Consider the following 14722-nt stretch of genomic DNA (forward strand, 5'->3'; position numbering starts at 1 on the left):
CAGGATAGGTAATTAATAGATTTTTCCTTTTGTTAAGCCTTTCACATGGAGGTTCTGCTGCATGCTGGGATCATGTGCTGCTGCTCTGCCTGCAGCCAGACCAGAATGTCCCAGTGAGACCTGCTTAGGGGAAACAAGCCACAGTGCTTCTGGGTGATTGGTAGGCACCAAATCAAGCAGATGTTTGTTAAATGCTGTGAATGAAATTAGTAATGAAGGATGTAAATGATGAGACTGTGACTCTCACGGGTGAAGCTGTTGGCAGTATGTGGTTGTAAGCAAGGTTCTGTCCACCTGAATTTATAGAATCACGAAATGCTGAGGTTGGAAAAGACCTTGAAGATTGTCATTTCCAATTTACTGCCTTAATGTAATGTGCTTTCTGCTCTCTCTCTAATACAAGATACTGATATGGTCATAATTTATCTCTCGGCTGGGATCACATCAAAGGATTCCTCAGAAGAAGATAAAAAAGCCACTCTCAGTGTAATCAATGAAGAAAACAGTTTCCTCAACAACTCAGTAATGATCCTCACTTATGCCCTCATGAATGGTAAGAGATGGTTTTGTGTTTCCACTGGGTGAAAAATTTGCTTTCCTTGTACAGCGAGCTTCTTGAGCTCATCCAAATGTAATTCCACACTGATTGCCATTTGTTAGTGGATTTTGGCTTGTGTAATCCAGATGTTACTCCTTCAGTATATAAAACTGTGTGCCACTGTATGGTTATGTCATGGAATCAGAGCAGTAGGGTTTGGAAGGGATCTCTGGAGATAACGTTGAATCCAACCCTCCTGCTAGAGCAGGGTCACCAAGGGCAGGTCACACAGGAACACATCCAGGTGGGTTTGGAATCTCTTCAGAGAAGGAGTCTCCATAACCTCTCTAGGCAGCCTGCTCCAGCACCCTGACAGCAAAAAGGTTTCTCCTCAAGGTGTGGTGGAACTTCCTGGTTTCAAGTTTTGTGTCTCTTGCTCCTCTTTCTATCACAAGTCACCACTGGGAAAATCTGGCCCCTTCTTGACACTCATCCTTCAGATGTCTGTAAGCATTCATAAGATCTCCCTTCAGGATTTGTCATGGCAGGAGGTTAACCTCCCTCTAGAAATCCCTCTTGCTTTAACCTTAAACTCAGCAGAAAACAGATTGATCATTGGTGTTACTGGGTGCCAACTTCCACCAGCACACAGATCTCAAGGTGTTGCTGCCAGTAACACAAACACCAGGACAAACTGTGTTTAATAGTACAACTGCTTGGGATATAAATTCTTGCTGGTCACCAGCCTGAACTGAAGTTGATAACTGTTGCCACTGTAAACCTTTTGGCACCCATTTTTTGTGTGGCACAGCAGAACAGGAGTATACTTGGCTTCTGTGTCAGTTATTAGCCACGAATGTAGCATCAAGTGTAATCTGAAATGCTCTGATAGCTTAGGATCTAGCTTCAGAGTGAAGTTAAACATGAAGGTTCTGCTCAAAGTAGAGCCGTACAGGTTGGAAAAGCCCTGTAAGAATGTCAAGCCCAACCATCAGCCCAACACCACCATGCCCACTAAACCATGTCCCCAAGTGCCATGTCCACACCTTCCTTGGTGTCACCTCCAGGGATGGTGACTCTACTGCCTCCCTGTTCAGCCTGTTCCAATGCCTGACCACTCTTAGAGGGAAGATACCTTTCCTGATATTTTGTGGAACAGCAATTTTGCATCCTCTACTTCTTCAGTAAGAAGGTTGTATGTTGTATCACTGAAAACTGCACATGGGCTCCAGCCAAGGGAGCTAAAGCTTATCCTAATGTATTGTTTGACTGCACATTTAAGTACTCATTTGAGATCTAATATGTCCAAAAGTCTTTGATTTGTCTGCAGGAACTGAGCCTGGCACTTGTGTAAAATGGGCAACTTTAGTGTTTAAGCTGAGGAACAAAGCCAGTTGTCTCCAAGCCTTCTAACATACTCCTAATCCTACATGTGGACCAACCACTGGTGTGGAACAAAGAGCTGTCATGTGGATATATGGGCCACATAAGTCTTTGTTAGAAGGTCTTTGCAGTAATGGTGTGAAGGCCTGTTAAGTTTTTGCACCATGCAACAGTACATTAGCAGCAACCTTAATCAATCTTGTCCTAGCTAATTGCTTTTCCTAAAGCCATGCTGCTCTGTCAGCAGTCTGCCACATCACTTTATCAGTTCCCTTTTCTACAGCATAGTGGTTTGCTTTTATTGACAGCACTTTGAGAAGTCTTGATGGAAATTCAGCTTATTTTATCTTCTTCTTTCCACTTCTTCCCTCTGTCATCCAGAGGGAGTGACAGGTTTGAAGGAGCTGGCCTTCCTGCGAGACCTGGCAGAGCAGAACTCGGTGAAGTACGGGGTGCTGGACCGCACAGCCCTCCCTGTGATCAAGGGGAGCATGATGGTCCTAAACCAGCTGAGCAACCTGGAAACTACAGTGGGCAGATTCTATACAAACCTCCCCAACCGAATGATTGATGAAGCAGTCTTCAGCCTGCCCTTCTCAGATGAAATGGGAGATGGTAAGTGCCTGCATTTGAATTTTGGTGTAAAACCCTATGAAATTAGGTTCCCTTTGCATGCACAGAATCATAGAATTGCTGGAGAGTTGGAAGAGACTTAAAGATCATTGAGCCCAACCCTCACCCCAGCACCACTGTGGTCATTTAACCATCTTCCCAAGTGCCATATCCACACATTTCTTGAACTCCTCCAGGGATGGTGACTGCACCACCTCCCTAGGCAGCCTGTTTCAGTGTAAATGTTCTGTAGTTTTATAAGGTGATGCCTTCAGGTGTGTTCCCAGGCTAATACAAAATTAGCCTTTCATGCCATCAGTGTTTTTTTTATCTGCAGAAGCTCTAGTTATGAAAAATGTGGTGTTAAGACATAGAGTAGATAGATTTAGATGGGATTCTTAGGGGTGAAATTTGTTCTTAAAGTCTGTGTACAGGGGAGTGGAACATCTCCCTTGTGAGGAGAGAGAGAGGGAGCTGGGACCATTTAGCTTGGAGGAGAGGAGTGTGATGGGCAGTGTCAGGAGGGTGGAGCCAGGCTCTGCTCTGTGATGTCCAATGATAGGGACAATCATGGGGTGCAAGCTGGAGCAGAGGAGGTTCCATGTGAACACAAGTCAAAACTTTTTCACTGTGAGAGAGCCAGAGCCCTAGAACAGGCTGCCCAGGAAGGTTGTGGAGTCACCATACCTGAAAACAGTCAAAACCCAACTGGATATGTTCTTGTGTGACCTGCTCTAGGTGATGCTGCTGTGGCAGGGGATTTGGACTGGGTAATCTCTAGAGGTCCTTTCCAACCCCTGACATTCTGTGGTTCTGTGATCTACAGTGTAATTTGTGGAGAGAAGGTCTTTGTGTTTGAGGAAAGCAATCTTGTCATGTTGAAAGAACAGCCATCACCATGCTGCGCCATGCAGGGGCATTGTTTCAGTACTTCTATACCTGGAGGTCTTGCAGGTAGATTCAGAGAGTCATCACCACAGTGTGGGAGAAAAAAAGTTGCTAGTGTTTGAGCCTCTCTTTCCTGTGGAACTATGGATGTGACTTTTAAGTCATCCTTCATGCTGGAGTTCCCTTTGTACCCCAAACAGTGGCTCTTCACAAATGGTTTAGCATTGATTCCCCACTGCTGGGCTGGAAACATTGGAATGATGGATGCTAGTGGTCAAACCTCTGTAAGAGAGGGGGAAGCAACCAGCTCAGCAGATGCCACAAAGAGGGAGAATCAATTGGTGTCCAAAATTTGTTGTCTTTAGGTCCTCCTTTAGCCTCAGCAGACTTGGTCTATTTCCAGCACTGGGCAGAAAGAAGGAGTCTGAGCTGGCTGGTGATGGCTTGGCCAGTCTAGAACTGATTTCGTGGAAATATGTCAGTGATTTTGTAGCACTTTGACAACTGAGCAAAATCTCTGTTAATCAGGACTTTATCTTCTTAGCGTGTAAGACTAAGATGAATAGTTTTCAAATGCTGCTGATGTAGACTTCAGTAATGGTCAGACTCAGTGATCTTAAAGGTTTTTTCCAAGCAACACAATTCTCTGATGCTGTTTGTCTTGTGTGTTCAGTCCCAAGACAAATGTAAGCCTGATCTTGGGCAAATTTCTGACTCAGAGCCTTTGCTCCATTCTGTGTTTCCTAACTCAGTAATTAAGCTGTGTTACTGCTCTCTCACAAAGCCATATCCAAGCACAATGGAAAATTCGAGCAAAAGAAGGATTAGAAATGTTGCAATAGTGAAGATTTGCCTAACCTAAATTTCAAAGTGCACTTCAAAGCTTATACACAACAGAATTCTATTTTGGATGGAAGAAAAAGAGACACTCAGTTTCCAAACAGTGGTGTGGAAAGTAAGAGAAATAAAGTTTTTGCCAAGAGTTCTTACCTCAGGCACAAGATGCAACCCAAACCATTGTGAAATTATGACTCTGCTTCCCACTACAGTGGTCCTACTGGGACTTAGTGTGATGGTTTGGGTATTACCCACCCCCTACACACTTAAGAAATCACCCAGACTACACTCAACCAACTCTGGAAATTGAATTAAGCTTTTATATTTACAGCTTAGCAGAATATACAAGCAGGTATTTACAGTGTATACAGTTATACACAGAAATATACAAGGTAAAAGGTAATACAGAAACACAACTCCCCTCCCAGAAACCTGAGGCCCCAGGAGGGGCTCCCAACCACCCTTCCACTTTCTCCCACCCCTCTCTCTGCCTTACCCCAGACGTTGCCTTGTGCCCAAGGAAGAATGGAGGGTCGGCCAGGGGTGTTAGGAAGCAGGTGGATTAATCAGGTTGGGTTAGAGAGAGAAGAATGCAGCTCACAGCCCGGACAGAGAGCGACTCCCTTATCTATGTTTGTATTCTTGCTCTTATACCTCTCAGCAAGCCTGTGAGTGAAGTAGGCATCACCGTTGTTTCACAGCCTGTAATCTAGTTCTTCTCACCAAAACATTCTAGCTAGCTTCAAACTAGCACATTTAGTTAAGCAGAGGAGGTTTAATGCTCTGAATACGCAATTAGATAAGCAATAATTAATCTCTGTTGTTGCTTTGCAGGTTCAAATTCTCTTCCTTGCTCCTCCTCTTTTTTAAATTGTCTTAAATGACATTAAAGGAACAAAATACTAACATGGCTTTTTGTGCAAGTGCATTTCTTACCTGTAAGGCATCCACCAGACAGAAAGTCCCAAAACATTAATTGTGGGGTGGATTTTAATAAATGGATTAAATATTCCCTGTCAGAAACATAGACATTAACTGAGTAGTGGGTATCAACAGCCAGACAGATAACCTGCTCCTCTTCCCATGTGACAGTTTCAGATGATCATGGAATCAGAGAATGTTTTCGATTGGAAAAGACTGTTGGTCCCCAGGCAGCCACCAGTGGAACAAGGGGACACAGTCTCAAGTTGTGCTGGGGGAAGTATAGGCTGGATGCTAGGAGGAAGTTCTTCTCAGAGAGAGTGATTTGCATTGGAATGGGCTGCCCAGGGAGGTGGTAGAGTCACCATCCCTGGAGGTGTTCGAGAAAAGCCTGGATGAGGCACTTAGTGCCATGGTCTAGATGACTGGATAGGGCTGGGGGATAGGTTGGACTGGATGACCTTGGAAGTCTCTTCCAACCTGGTTGATTCTATGATTAAGTCCATCTCTTAAACTAACATTACCAAATCCAGCACTAAACCCTGTCTCTCAAAACATCTACACAGCTTTTCAGTCTCTCCAGGTGTGAGGAATCCAACACTGCCTTGGGCAGCCTAAGTCAGGCCTTGACAACCCTTTCACAGAAGAAATTGTTCTTTGTGCCCAACGTAAAGCTCCTATGGTGCGACCTGAGGCTGTTTCCTCTTGTCATACCGCTTTTTACTTGAGAGAAGAGACTGACTCACAGCTGGCTTCAGCCTTCTTTCAGGGAGTTGTAGAGAGCCAGAAAGTCTCCTCTCAGCCTTCTCTTCTCCAGGCTGAACAATCCCAGGTCCCTCAGCTGCTCCTCACCAGACCTGTGCTACAGACCCTTCACCAGCTTCCTTGCCCTTCTCTGGATCTGTCCTAGCCCCTCAATATCCTTGTAGTGAAGGCTCCAAAGTGCATGTTCTGTTTCCTCTAAAAATGATTAACTAGTTATTTTTGCTGATGGTTTTATGTAATTTCTCTCATTCAAAGGCCTGATCATGACTGTAAGTAAACCTTGTTACTTTGGAAACCTGCTGCTGGGGATTGTTGGAGTTGATGTCAATCTCGCTTATATCTTGGAAGATGTCACCTACTACCAAGACTCTTTGGGTTCCTACACATTCCTCATTGATAATAAAGGTAAGTTTTTGGAATGGATGATCTCTTCTAGTCTCACTGAGATCAATAACCATCAGAAGGAAACGCTCAGTCCTCATGTCTCCAAGTAGTCGATAAGTACTGAATGATAATACTCATAGATTCTTAGAATGGTTTGGGTTGGAAGGAACCTTAAAGCTCATCTAGTCCAAACTCCCTGCCGTGGGCAGGGACACTAGCCTACTGGCCCAGGTTGCTCAAGGCCTCTTCCAACCTGGCCTTGAACACCTCCAGGGAGGGGGCATCCACAACCTTCCTGGGCAACCTGTTCCAGTGTCTCACTAGCCTCACAGGAAGGAATCCTAATCTCCAGTCTAAATCTCCCCTCCTCCAGCTTCAGTCCATTGCTCCTCTTTCTGTCACTACAAGCCCTTGTAGAAAGTCCCTCCCCAGCTTTTTTGTAGGTGTCCTTCAGGTACTGGAAGGCTGCTCTAAGGTCTCCCCAGAGCCTTCTCTTCTCCAGGCTGGCCAGCCCCAACCCTCAGAGCCCGTTTTTGGTTAAAAGATGGTGTATTGTTGGGTAGTTTCACCTCAGAGCTGCTGGAGACTGCAGGTGGATTTGTGATTTGAAATGTCTGCACTGGAGGTTTGATATGGAAATACTGAGATTGCTGTTGAGATTTTCTACCTGTGTTATAGCTGAGGTTTTCTAGATGTGTAGGGCAACCCAAGACTGCTGTGTACGTGTGTTTAGCTCTTTTCTTCTGGTCCCAGCCTCTTCTTGGAGCCCTGTTACATTTTCAGCTTACTTAGTTCTTCATTTGAATCTTCTTTGATAGTAAATTGTTTGTTCCCTTTTGCTGAGCCTTGGTAAAAACTGCATCCTGTTGCTGTATTCCTTTTATTTTTTTCCTGTGAATATTGATCCTGGGCTCAGTCTGGTGTTGTGTCTTTTATTTTTTAGGATACACTCTTATGCACCCATCCCTCACCAGGCCCTACCTGCTGTCTGAACCACCACTCCACACAGATATTATCCACTATGAGAACATTCCCAAATTTGAGCTGGTGCGCCAGAACATCCTTAGGTAAGGAACTGAGGTGCAAGGCCAAACATTAGCAGTCCTTGTGGCACTTGGAAGTGTTTCTAGAGGGGTTTTAAGAGAATATTAGGTAAAGTTCCTTTTCCTACAGTGTCTGAATACTTGGATGGATTAATATGTAATTTTTCTCCTCCTCCCATGTGAAACAGTTCTGGTTTGGGTTTTGCCTCCAAAAGACCATTCTGGTTTTGGGTTTGCCTGCAAAAAAACAGTTCTGGTTTGGGTTTTGCTTCCAACTTCCTTCATTTTATCACTCAATGAGCTAAGCAGGGGTTTCCACAGCTGTCTAGGGGATACTCTTTCTAGTGTTTCTCTCTTTCATGTCAGGGAGATTTTTCCACTGTTGGGATTATCTTTAGAATCATGGGATCATTTTGGTTGGAAAAGACCTTTAGGATCATTAAGTCAAACCATTCTCTAACTCTACCAAGGTTGGTGCTAAACCATCACCCTCAGCACCACATTTCTGTGTCATTGAAACATCTCCAGGGATGGATATTGAACCATCTCCCTAGGGAGCCTGTTCCAGTGGTTGGGAACCTTTTCAGTGAGGAAGTTTCTTGTTATGTCCAACCTAAACCTACCCTGCTGCAAATGGAGGCCCTTTCCTCACATCCCGTCTCAGACCAGCCTTTGTCTAATCTGGCTGTGTCTTCTAACTCAAAAGATGGGGCACAGGAGTGCAAATGTATATACATTTTCTTTACCTCAGACAGATACTAGGTCAATCTCTTCATACCTTAAGATATTCTGATACCTGTAGAGGAGGTGGGGTTTGCTTAAGAGCATTCTCAATGTTTAATAAAATGCTGTGTGTTCTGTTTGCCAACACAGCATTCCCCTGGGCAGCCAGATCATTACAGTCCCTGTGAACTCCTCGCTGTCTTGGCACGTAAACAAACTGAGAGAGGTTGGAAAAGAAGCCTACAATGTCAGTTATGCCTGGAAAATGGTAAGGAATGACAGTGGCACTCACAGAGTGCCACAGTCTGAGGGTGCATTCATGTACCGAACACAGTGCAATGTGAAATACTGCTCTATGTTGAAATAAGAAAGGTTTGGATTCGTCTGAAACTGCAGGAATGTGGAGTGGGTTTTCACAGAATCACAGAAACATTCAGCTTGGAAAAGACTCTCAGGATCACCAAGTCCAACTGAAAAACAATGAAGAATAGTTCCAGTGCCCCTAGCATAAGAAGCACATGGAACTATTGAAGTGGTCCAGAGGAGGCCACAAAGATGATCAGAAGGCTGGAGAACCTCCCCTATGGGGAGAGGCTGAGAGAATTGGGGCTGTTCAGCCTGGAGAAGAGAAGGCTCCAGGGATACCTTAAAACTGCCTTCCACTATGTGAAGTGGACTACAGGAGAGATGAGGAGGGACTTTTTATAAGGGCTTGTAGTGATAGGATTAGGAGGAATGGATAGAAGCTGGAGGAGTGAAGGTTTAGACTGGACATAAGAAAGAAATTCTTTCCAGTGAAGGTGGTGAGACACTGGAACAGGTTGCCCAGGGAGGCTTCCACTCCAGAGATCTTCAAGACCAGGTTGGATGATTCCTTGAGCAACCTGATGTAGTGGAAAGTGTCCCTGTCCATGGCAGGGAGCTGGAAACAGATGATCTTTAAGGTTCTTTCCAACCCAAGGTTTTTTCCTGTCTCAGCTTCAGAGGTTCGTCATGATGACACTCGTTTCATGAGACATAAGTAATGTACAGTTCGCAGAGGTTGTACTGGTGCTTTCCCAATGGAAGTAAATCTGTTCTGGTCTGAATGTCACACATTGGCACCCTGGGATGGATTAGAAGGGTTGTGGTTAGTAGGTCAAGAGAGGTTTTCCTGCCCTTCTAGTCTGCCCTGGTGAGGCCATATCTGGGATATTACATCAAGTTCTGGGAACCTCAGTTCAGGAAGGACAGCTCCTATCAGACCAGCTTGCTGATGGCCACATCCAACCTGCTTGGAACACTTCTAGGTTTGGAACCTCACAGCTCTGCAAACCTGCTCCAGTGCCTCACCACTCACACAGGGAAGAATTTCCTCCTAATGTCTAATTTCAATCCAGCCTGTTCCAGGCTGAAGCCATCACCTCTTGTCCTGTCACTCCACACCTTTGTAAGAGGTCCCTCTCCATCTCTCCTCTAGGCCCCCTTCAAATACTAATTGGCTACTTCTTTGTGCCAGCAAACTCAAGAGGGTGCTTGTGAATCATTTCACAGTATTAAATCCAACCTAAAAGATGTAGCTAAACAGTTTCCAGAGACTAAAGGTGTCATTGTATAACAGAAAGTCGCACAGAAGAGTTCCTGGAGCTAATTTTCTGATGCTGAACATCAGACACCTTTGCAGAGCAGGTGGGTGAGTCCAAATTTTAGTAGTGTGAGGTACTATTGGATAGTTAAAATAGACAAACCCTGAAAAGTGTGTTATACATGCAGCACAAAATGGACCTGACCTGGAACGGACCTCTGTGCAGCCTGGGCCAGAGTCTCGCCACCCTCAGTGCCAAACATTTCTCCCTTCTCTCCAGTCTGAACCCTCACCCCTTATCCTGTCACAGCAAGCCCTGATAAAAAGTCTGTCCCCAGCTTTCTTTTTGGCCCCCTTAAGTACTGAAAGGCCACCAGAAGGTCTCTCTGGAGCTGTTTGAGTTGTCTGTTTTCAGAGTGAGTGTGAACTGTGATCTTTGAGGATATGGCAAAGTCTGGTCCTGCCTTCCAGGCCTAGATGAAATGACTGATTAAAGAGAAGAAGATGAAAACTAAGTAGAAAATAAGTTCTAACTTCCACTTTTTTCTTGCTCTTTGATGACCTGCTCATGTTTTGCAGGTCCAGGACACATCCTTCATTCTGTGTGTCGTGGTGATACAGCCAGAAATACCTGTCAAACAGCTGAAGAATCTCAACACTGTCCCCAGCAGCAAGCTCCTCTATCACCGACTGGATCTGCTGGGCCAGCCTAATGCCTGCCTGCACTTCAAGCAGCTGGCTACCTTGGGTAAAGTTTCTTTGCAGTTCATCTTCACCACTTTGTGCATGTTTCTGTAGAGTGTGCCAGCAGCAGGAAGGAAAAGTCTACTCAGAAAGAATTTATCTGAAAAAAATCCATTTCCAGGGCTGATTTTCCAATCAGCTGTTACCTTCTTGCAGTTCTTCACAAATCATAGCTCCCCTGCTCACTGAAGAGCACTTGTGTGTGTGAGTGCAGAGGGGCTGCTCATCAGATAGATTCATCATGAGTCTTGCTTGATCAAGTTCCCAGAAAGTGAGAGTGGGGAGAGAGTAAGAGAGGTCTCACCAAGGTTAAAGGAAGTGTGGGCTGCATCAAAAAGAGCATGGCCAGCACTTTGAGAGAGGCAGCTCTGCCATTCTGCTCTGGTGAGACCTCACCTGGCATACAGTGTCCAGCTCTGGTGCTCCCCAACACAAGAAGGACATGGACCTGCTGTGAGTGGGTTCAGAGGCCCCAAGGATGATCAGAGGGCTGAAGCACCTCTCCTACAAAGACAGGCTGAGAGAGGTGAGGTTTTTCAGCCTAGAGGAGAGAAGGCTCCAAACAGACCTTAGAGCTACATTTCAGTATTCAAAGAGGACCTACAGGAAGGCTGAGGAGGGACTGTTTAGAAGGGCCTGTGGTGATAGAAGGAGGAGTAATGGTTTGAAACGAGCAGGAGAGATTCAGGTTGGACATCAGGAGGAAGTTCTTCACAATGAGAGTGGTGAAATGCTGGAACATACTGCCTAGAAAAACGTGGTTGAGACATTCAAGGTCAAACTTGATGTGGCTCTGAGCAGTATGATCTAGTTGGTGTCCCTGTCCCACAGGTAGGTTGGACAAGATGACCTTTGAGGGTCCCTTCCAACCTGATGCAATCTGTGATTGTCTTCTCTTGGCTGTAGATCAGCTTATGGACAAACAAGTAGGATGAAGTCTCATCCAGTCACGCAGAACTAATATTCTCTTGACTTTGGACTTACCCAAGTTTTTCACTTCCTAAAGCATTTAGTACCATTGATCCATGTGAAATCAGATGTTACATCTGTTGGGGCAGAGTGAGAACTTCAGTGGTGTGATGGTTTCCAGACCCTCCTTGAAAATTCTTGGGTTCTTGACACATTTCTGCTTTTGATAAGCTGAACTGATTCTACTTTGCCTGACAGATTTCAGTTGTGCTCAAACACTACTGGAAAGAGGGAGAAGAAGTCTTTATGTCAGCAGAAGTTCTAGTTTCTGGAAAGGACAGAGTACTCAAACCCCACAATGTATGTTATTAAAGCCCATAATATACATTAAGAACATTAGTTTTTTTTTTACATGAGTGCCCCAAGATGAAATCTTTCCTATTTAAGTATTAATCTTGAGCAGTTTTCTGAAATGTGTGCTACATTGCAAGAAGTTCTCAAGTGCCTTTCTTTGTAGCAAGGTTTGAAGGTCTCACAGCAGATTTGCAGCACTGCTGTGAGTATTTTCTTTGCTGCATTGCAGTTTCACAAATAACCAAGTGAGCTTAGCCTGGAGGAGCTACAGAGGAACCTGACTAACCTGTGGAAATGACTTTGCCCATTGCTTAAATATAGTTTTTTTTCTCTTTCTTCAATTTGGTGCCTAGTCTTGATTATCTTTACAGCCAGACAGCCAAGGCAGAAATGGACAATTCTCCCAAAACACAGCACTCAGCTAAGTGGAAAAACTTGCTGCAAAACAAAACAGAGTTTTGGTCTGGGAAGCAGATGAAGGGCTCTAATAGATGATAACTGCAGTACATATGGTTCCTGGATGCCTGGTGATGTATTTTAAAGGAATTTGAATAAAGGCAGAACACTTCTCATACTCAGATCTTTTTCTCTCCCTCTGGAGACCATTACACATGGGAAAATGGCTTTCCTTGGGTCAGATACTGAGAAAATGCCTTCTCAAACTTCAGCCCTGCAACAACAGTATCATTTTTCTTAAAAAGAGGAAGCTTCCTGGTGTTGCAGTTTCTGCACCAGGAAATTTCACTTTCTAGTCTGCTGGAAATGGCCCCTGACAGCCACACATTTATAGGTGAACTCCCCTTTCTGTGCTTGAAATTCTCTGTTCGTTCTCTGTAACCCAAAGTGCTTGGCTTTGCTTTTCCCTGCCATATCCAACCTAAATGTGGATAATTTATTTCTTTACCACGAAAATACTTTCCTAAGGCAAACTGGCTCCTGTCAACTCTCAGAAACCAGTGATGCTCAACGTCAGAACTAGTTCTGAACCAGGGCAACAAAGTCTACCAAACACACCAGAACAGCTAAGAGAGTGAGCTGCTAAAAAGCAGCTCAGTAGAGAAAGACCTGGCAGTGCTGGTGGACAACAAGTTGCTTAGAATCCAGCAATGTACCAAGAAGGCCAATGGTCTCCTGTGGCGCATGGAGTGCGGCCAGCAGGTCGAGGGAGGTTCTCCTCCCCTCTATTCTGCCCTGGTGAGGCTACAGCTGGACTACTGGGTCTAGTTCTGGCCTTTCCACTTCAGGAGAGACAGAGAACTACTGGAGAGAATCCAATAGAGGCTGCAAAGATGCTGAGGGGTCTGGAGCAACTCTGCAAGGAGGAAAGACTGAGAGACCTGGGACTGTTGAGCCTGTGGAAGAATGGCCTGAGAGGCTCAGTAAGAACTAAAGGACCTTTTGGAGGACAAGAGGATGGGGCCAGGCTTTTCTCAGTGGTGCTCAGTGACAGAATAAGGGGCAACAGGCACAAACTGAAACACAGGAGGTTCCATGTGAACAGGAAGAGAAACCTCTTTGATGTAAGGGTGCTGGAGCCCTGGAGCAGGCTGCCCAGAGAGGCTGTGGAGTCTCCTCTGGAGAGATTCCAAACCCCCCTGGCCATTGTGATGCTGGGCAAGCTGCTGTGGGTGCCCCTGCTTGAGCAGGGTGGTTGGACTGGATGATCTCCAGTGGTCCCTTCCAACCCCCACCATGCTGAGATTATGTGAAAAAAGAGATCAGAGTACTTGGATTAACTTCGTGACTTCTGTATTTTGAAGCAAGAAAGGTTCACATGCAACCTGTGTTTTGTCAGTGCTTGGGAACACGAGCTGTGCTGGGAAGTGTTCTGGTCTGGGTGGAGAACATCATGTGTGCTGCCCTCACTGTGTGGGATGGTGGAGGAACAGGAGTGGTGAAGGGTGCATCGCTGTAATTGCTTCCACATGTCCTCAGTTAGGATGCCATATCTGAAAACCTTTCATGCCGCAGGTGTTTACTATGCAAGGTGTGCAGTTCATTGTCCCCAACTCTCTCCTCTTTCACTGGTTTCAGAAAGCCCTACAGTGATGCTCTCTGCAGGCAGCTTCTCCTCTCCTTATGAACATCTGAGCCAGCCCGAGACAAAGCGGATGGTGGAGCACTACACTGCATACCTCAGTGACAACACCCGCCTCATTGCCAACCCTGGCCTGAAGGTATGACCTGCCTGCTGGCCACTCTGGGCAGCTCTGGAAACCTTGGCTTTCTCCTGTAACACAGCTTCATCCAGGGAGGGAGCACCTGAAACGTTAGAATCGTAGAATCATTTCTGTTGGAAGACACCTTTATGATCACGTCCAACCTTTAACCCAGCACTGCCAGGTCACGACCAGGCTATGTCCTTCACCATTGCAACTCCATGGCTTTCAAACCCCTTTAGGGATGGAGACTCCACCACTGCCCTGGGCAGCAAGTTCAGGTCTTGACAGCTCTTCGGGGCAAGAAACTGTCCCTTGTGTCCATCCTAAACCTCTTCTAATGCAAGTCGAGGCCGTTTCCTTTTGAGCTGTTGCTTGTTGTCTGGGATCAACTCCTACCTGGCTCCAACCACCTTTCAGGGAGTTGTAGAGAGCCAGAAGGCCTCCCCTCACCCAGGCCTCCCCTCCCTTCTCCAAACTAAACACCCCCATTTCCCTCAGCTGCTCCTCATCAGCCCTGTTCTGCAGACCTTCACCATCTTCATTGCCCTTCTGTGGACCAGCTCCAATCCCTCAGTGTTCTTGGAGTGAGTGGCCTAAAAGTCTAAATCTGAACCACATACTCAAGATTGTGGCTTCCCCAGAGCTGAGTCCAGGAGGACAATCCCTGTCCCAGTCCTGCTGGCCACACTGTTGCCAATCCAAGCCAAGATGCTGGTGGCCTTCTTGGCCACCTGGGCACATGCTGGCTCATCTTCAGCCAGCTGTTGATCCCTGGGTCTCCAAGTAATTCCCAGCCACTCTTCCCCAAGCCTGAAGCCTTCGTGGGTAGTTGTGACCCAAGAACAGGACCCAGCATTTGACTTTGTTGAACCTCATCCCATAGGCCTTGGAGCAG

At 45.8% G+C, this 14722-nt stretch overlaps 1 protein-coding gene across 2 annotated transcripts in view; it reads left to right on the plus strand.

The window, feature by feature from the left end:
* Positions 1 to 14722, plus strand: part of CACHD1 (cache domain containing 1) — a 145226-nt gene that overhangs the window by 97142 nt on the left and 33362 nt on the right. For both annotated transcript variants that reach the window (XM_064147405.1, XM_064147406.1), the window contains exons 8-14: positions 404 to 553; positions 2303 to 2536; positions 6200 to 6349; positions 7272 to 7395; positions 8245 to 8362; positions 10238 to 10406; positions 13700 to 13842. In XM_064147405.1, coding sequence (XP_064003475.1) covers positions 404 to 553; positions 2303 to 2536; positions 6200 to 6349; positions 7272 to 7395; positions 8245 to 8362; positions 10238 to 10406; positions 13700 to 13842 — 1088 coding nt within the window. The remainder of the gene's footprint in view (positions 1 to 403; positions 554 to 2302; positions 2537 to 6199; positions 6350 to 7271; positions 7396 to 8244; positions 8363 to 10237; positions 10407 to 13699; positions 13843 to 14722) is intronic.

The sequence above is a fragment of the Pogoniulus pusillus genome, chromosome 8, assembly GCF_015220805.1.
Source record: "Pogoniulus pusillus isolate bPogPus1 chromosome 8, bPogPus1.pri, whole genome shotgun sequence".
Classification (NCBI taxonomy): Eukaryota; Metazoa; Chordata; class Aves; order Piciformes; family Lybiidae; genus Pogoniulus; species Pogoniulus pusillus.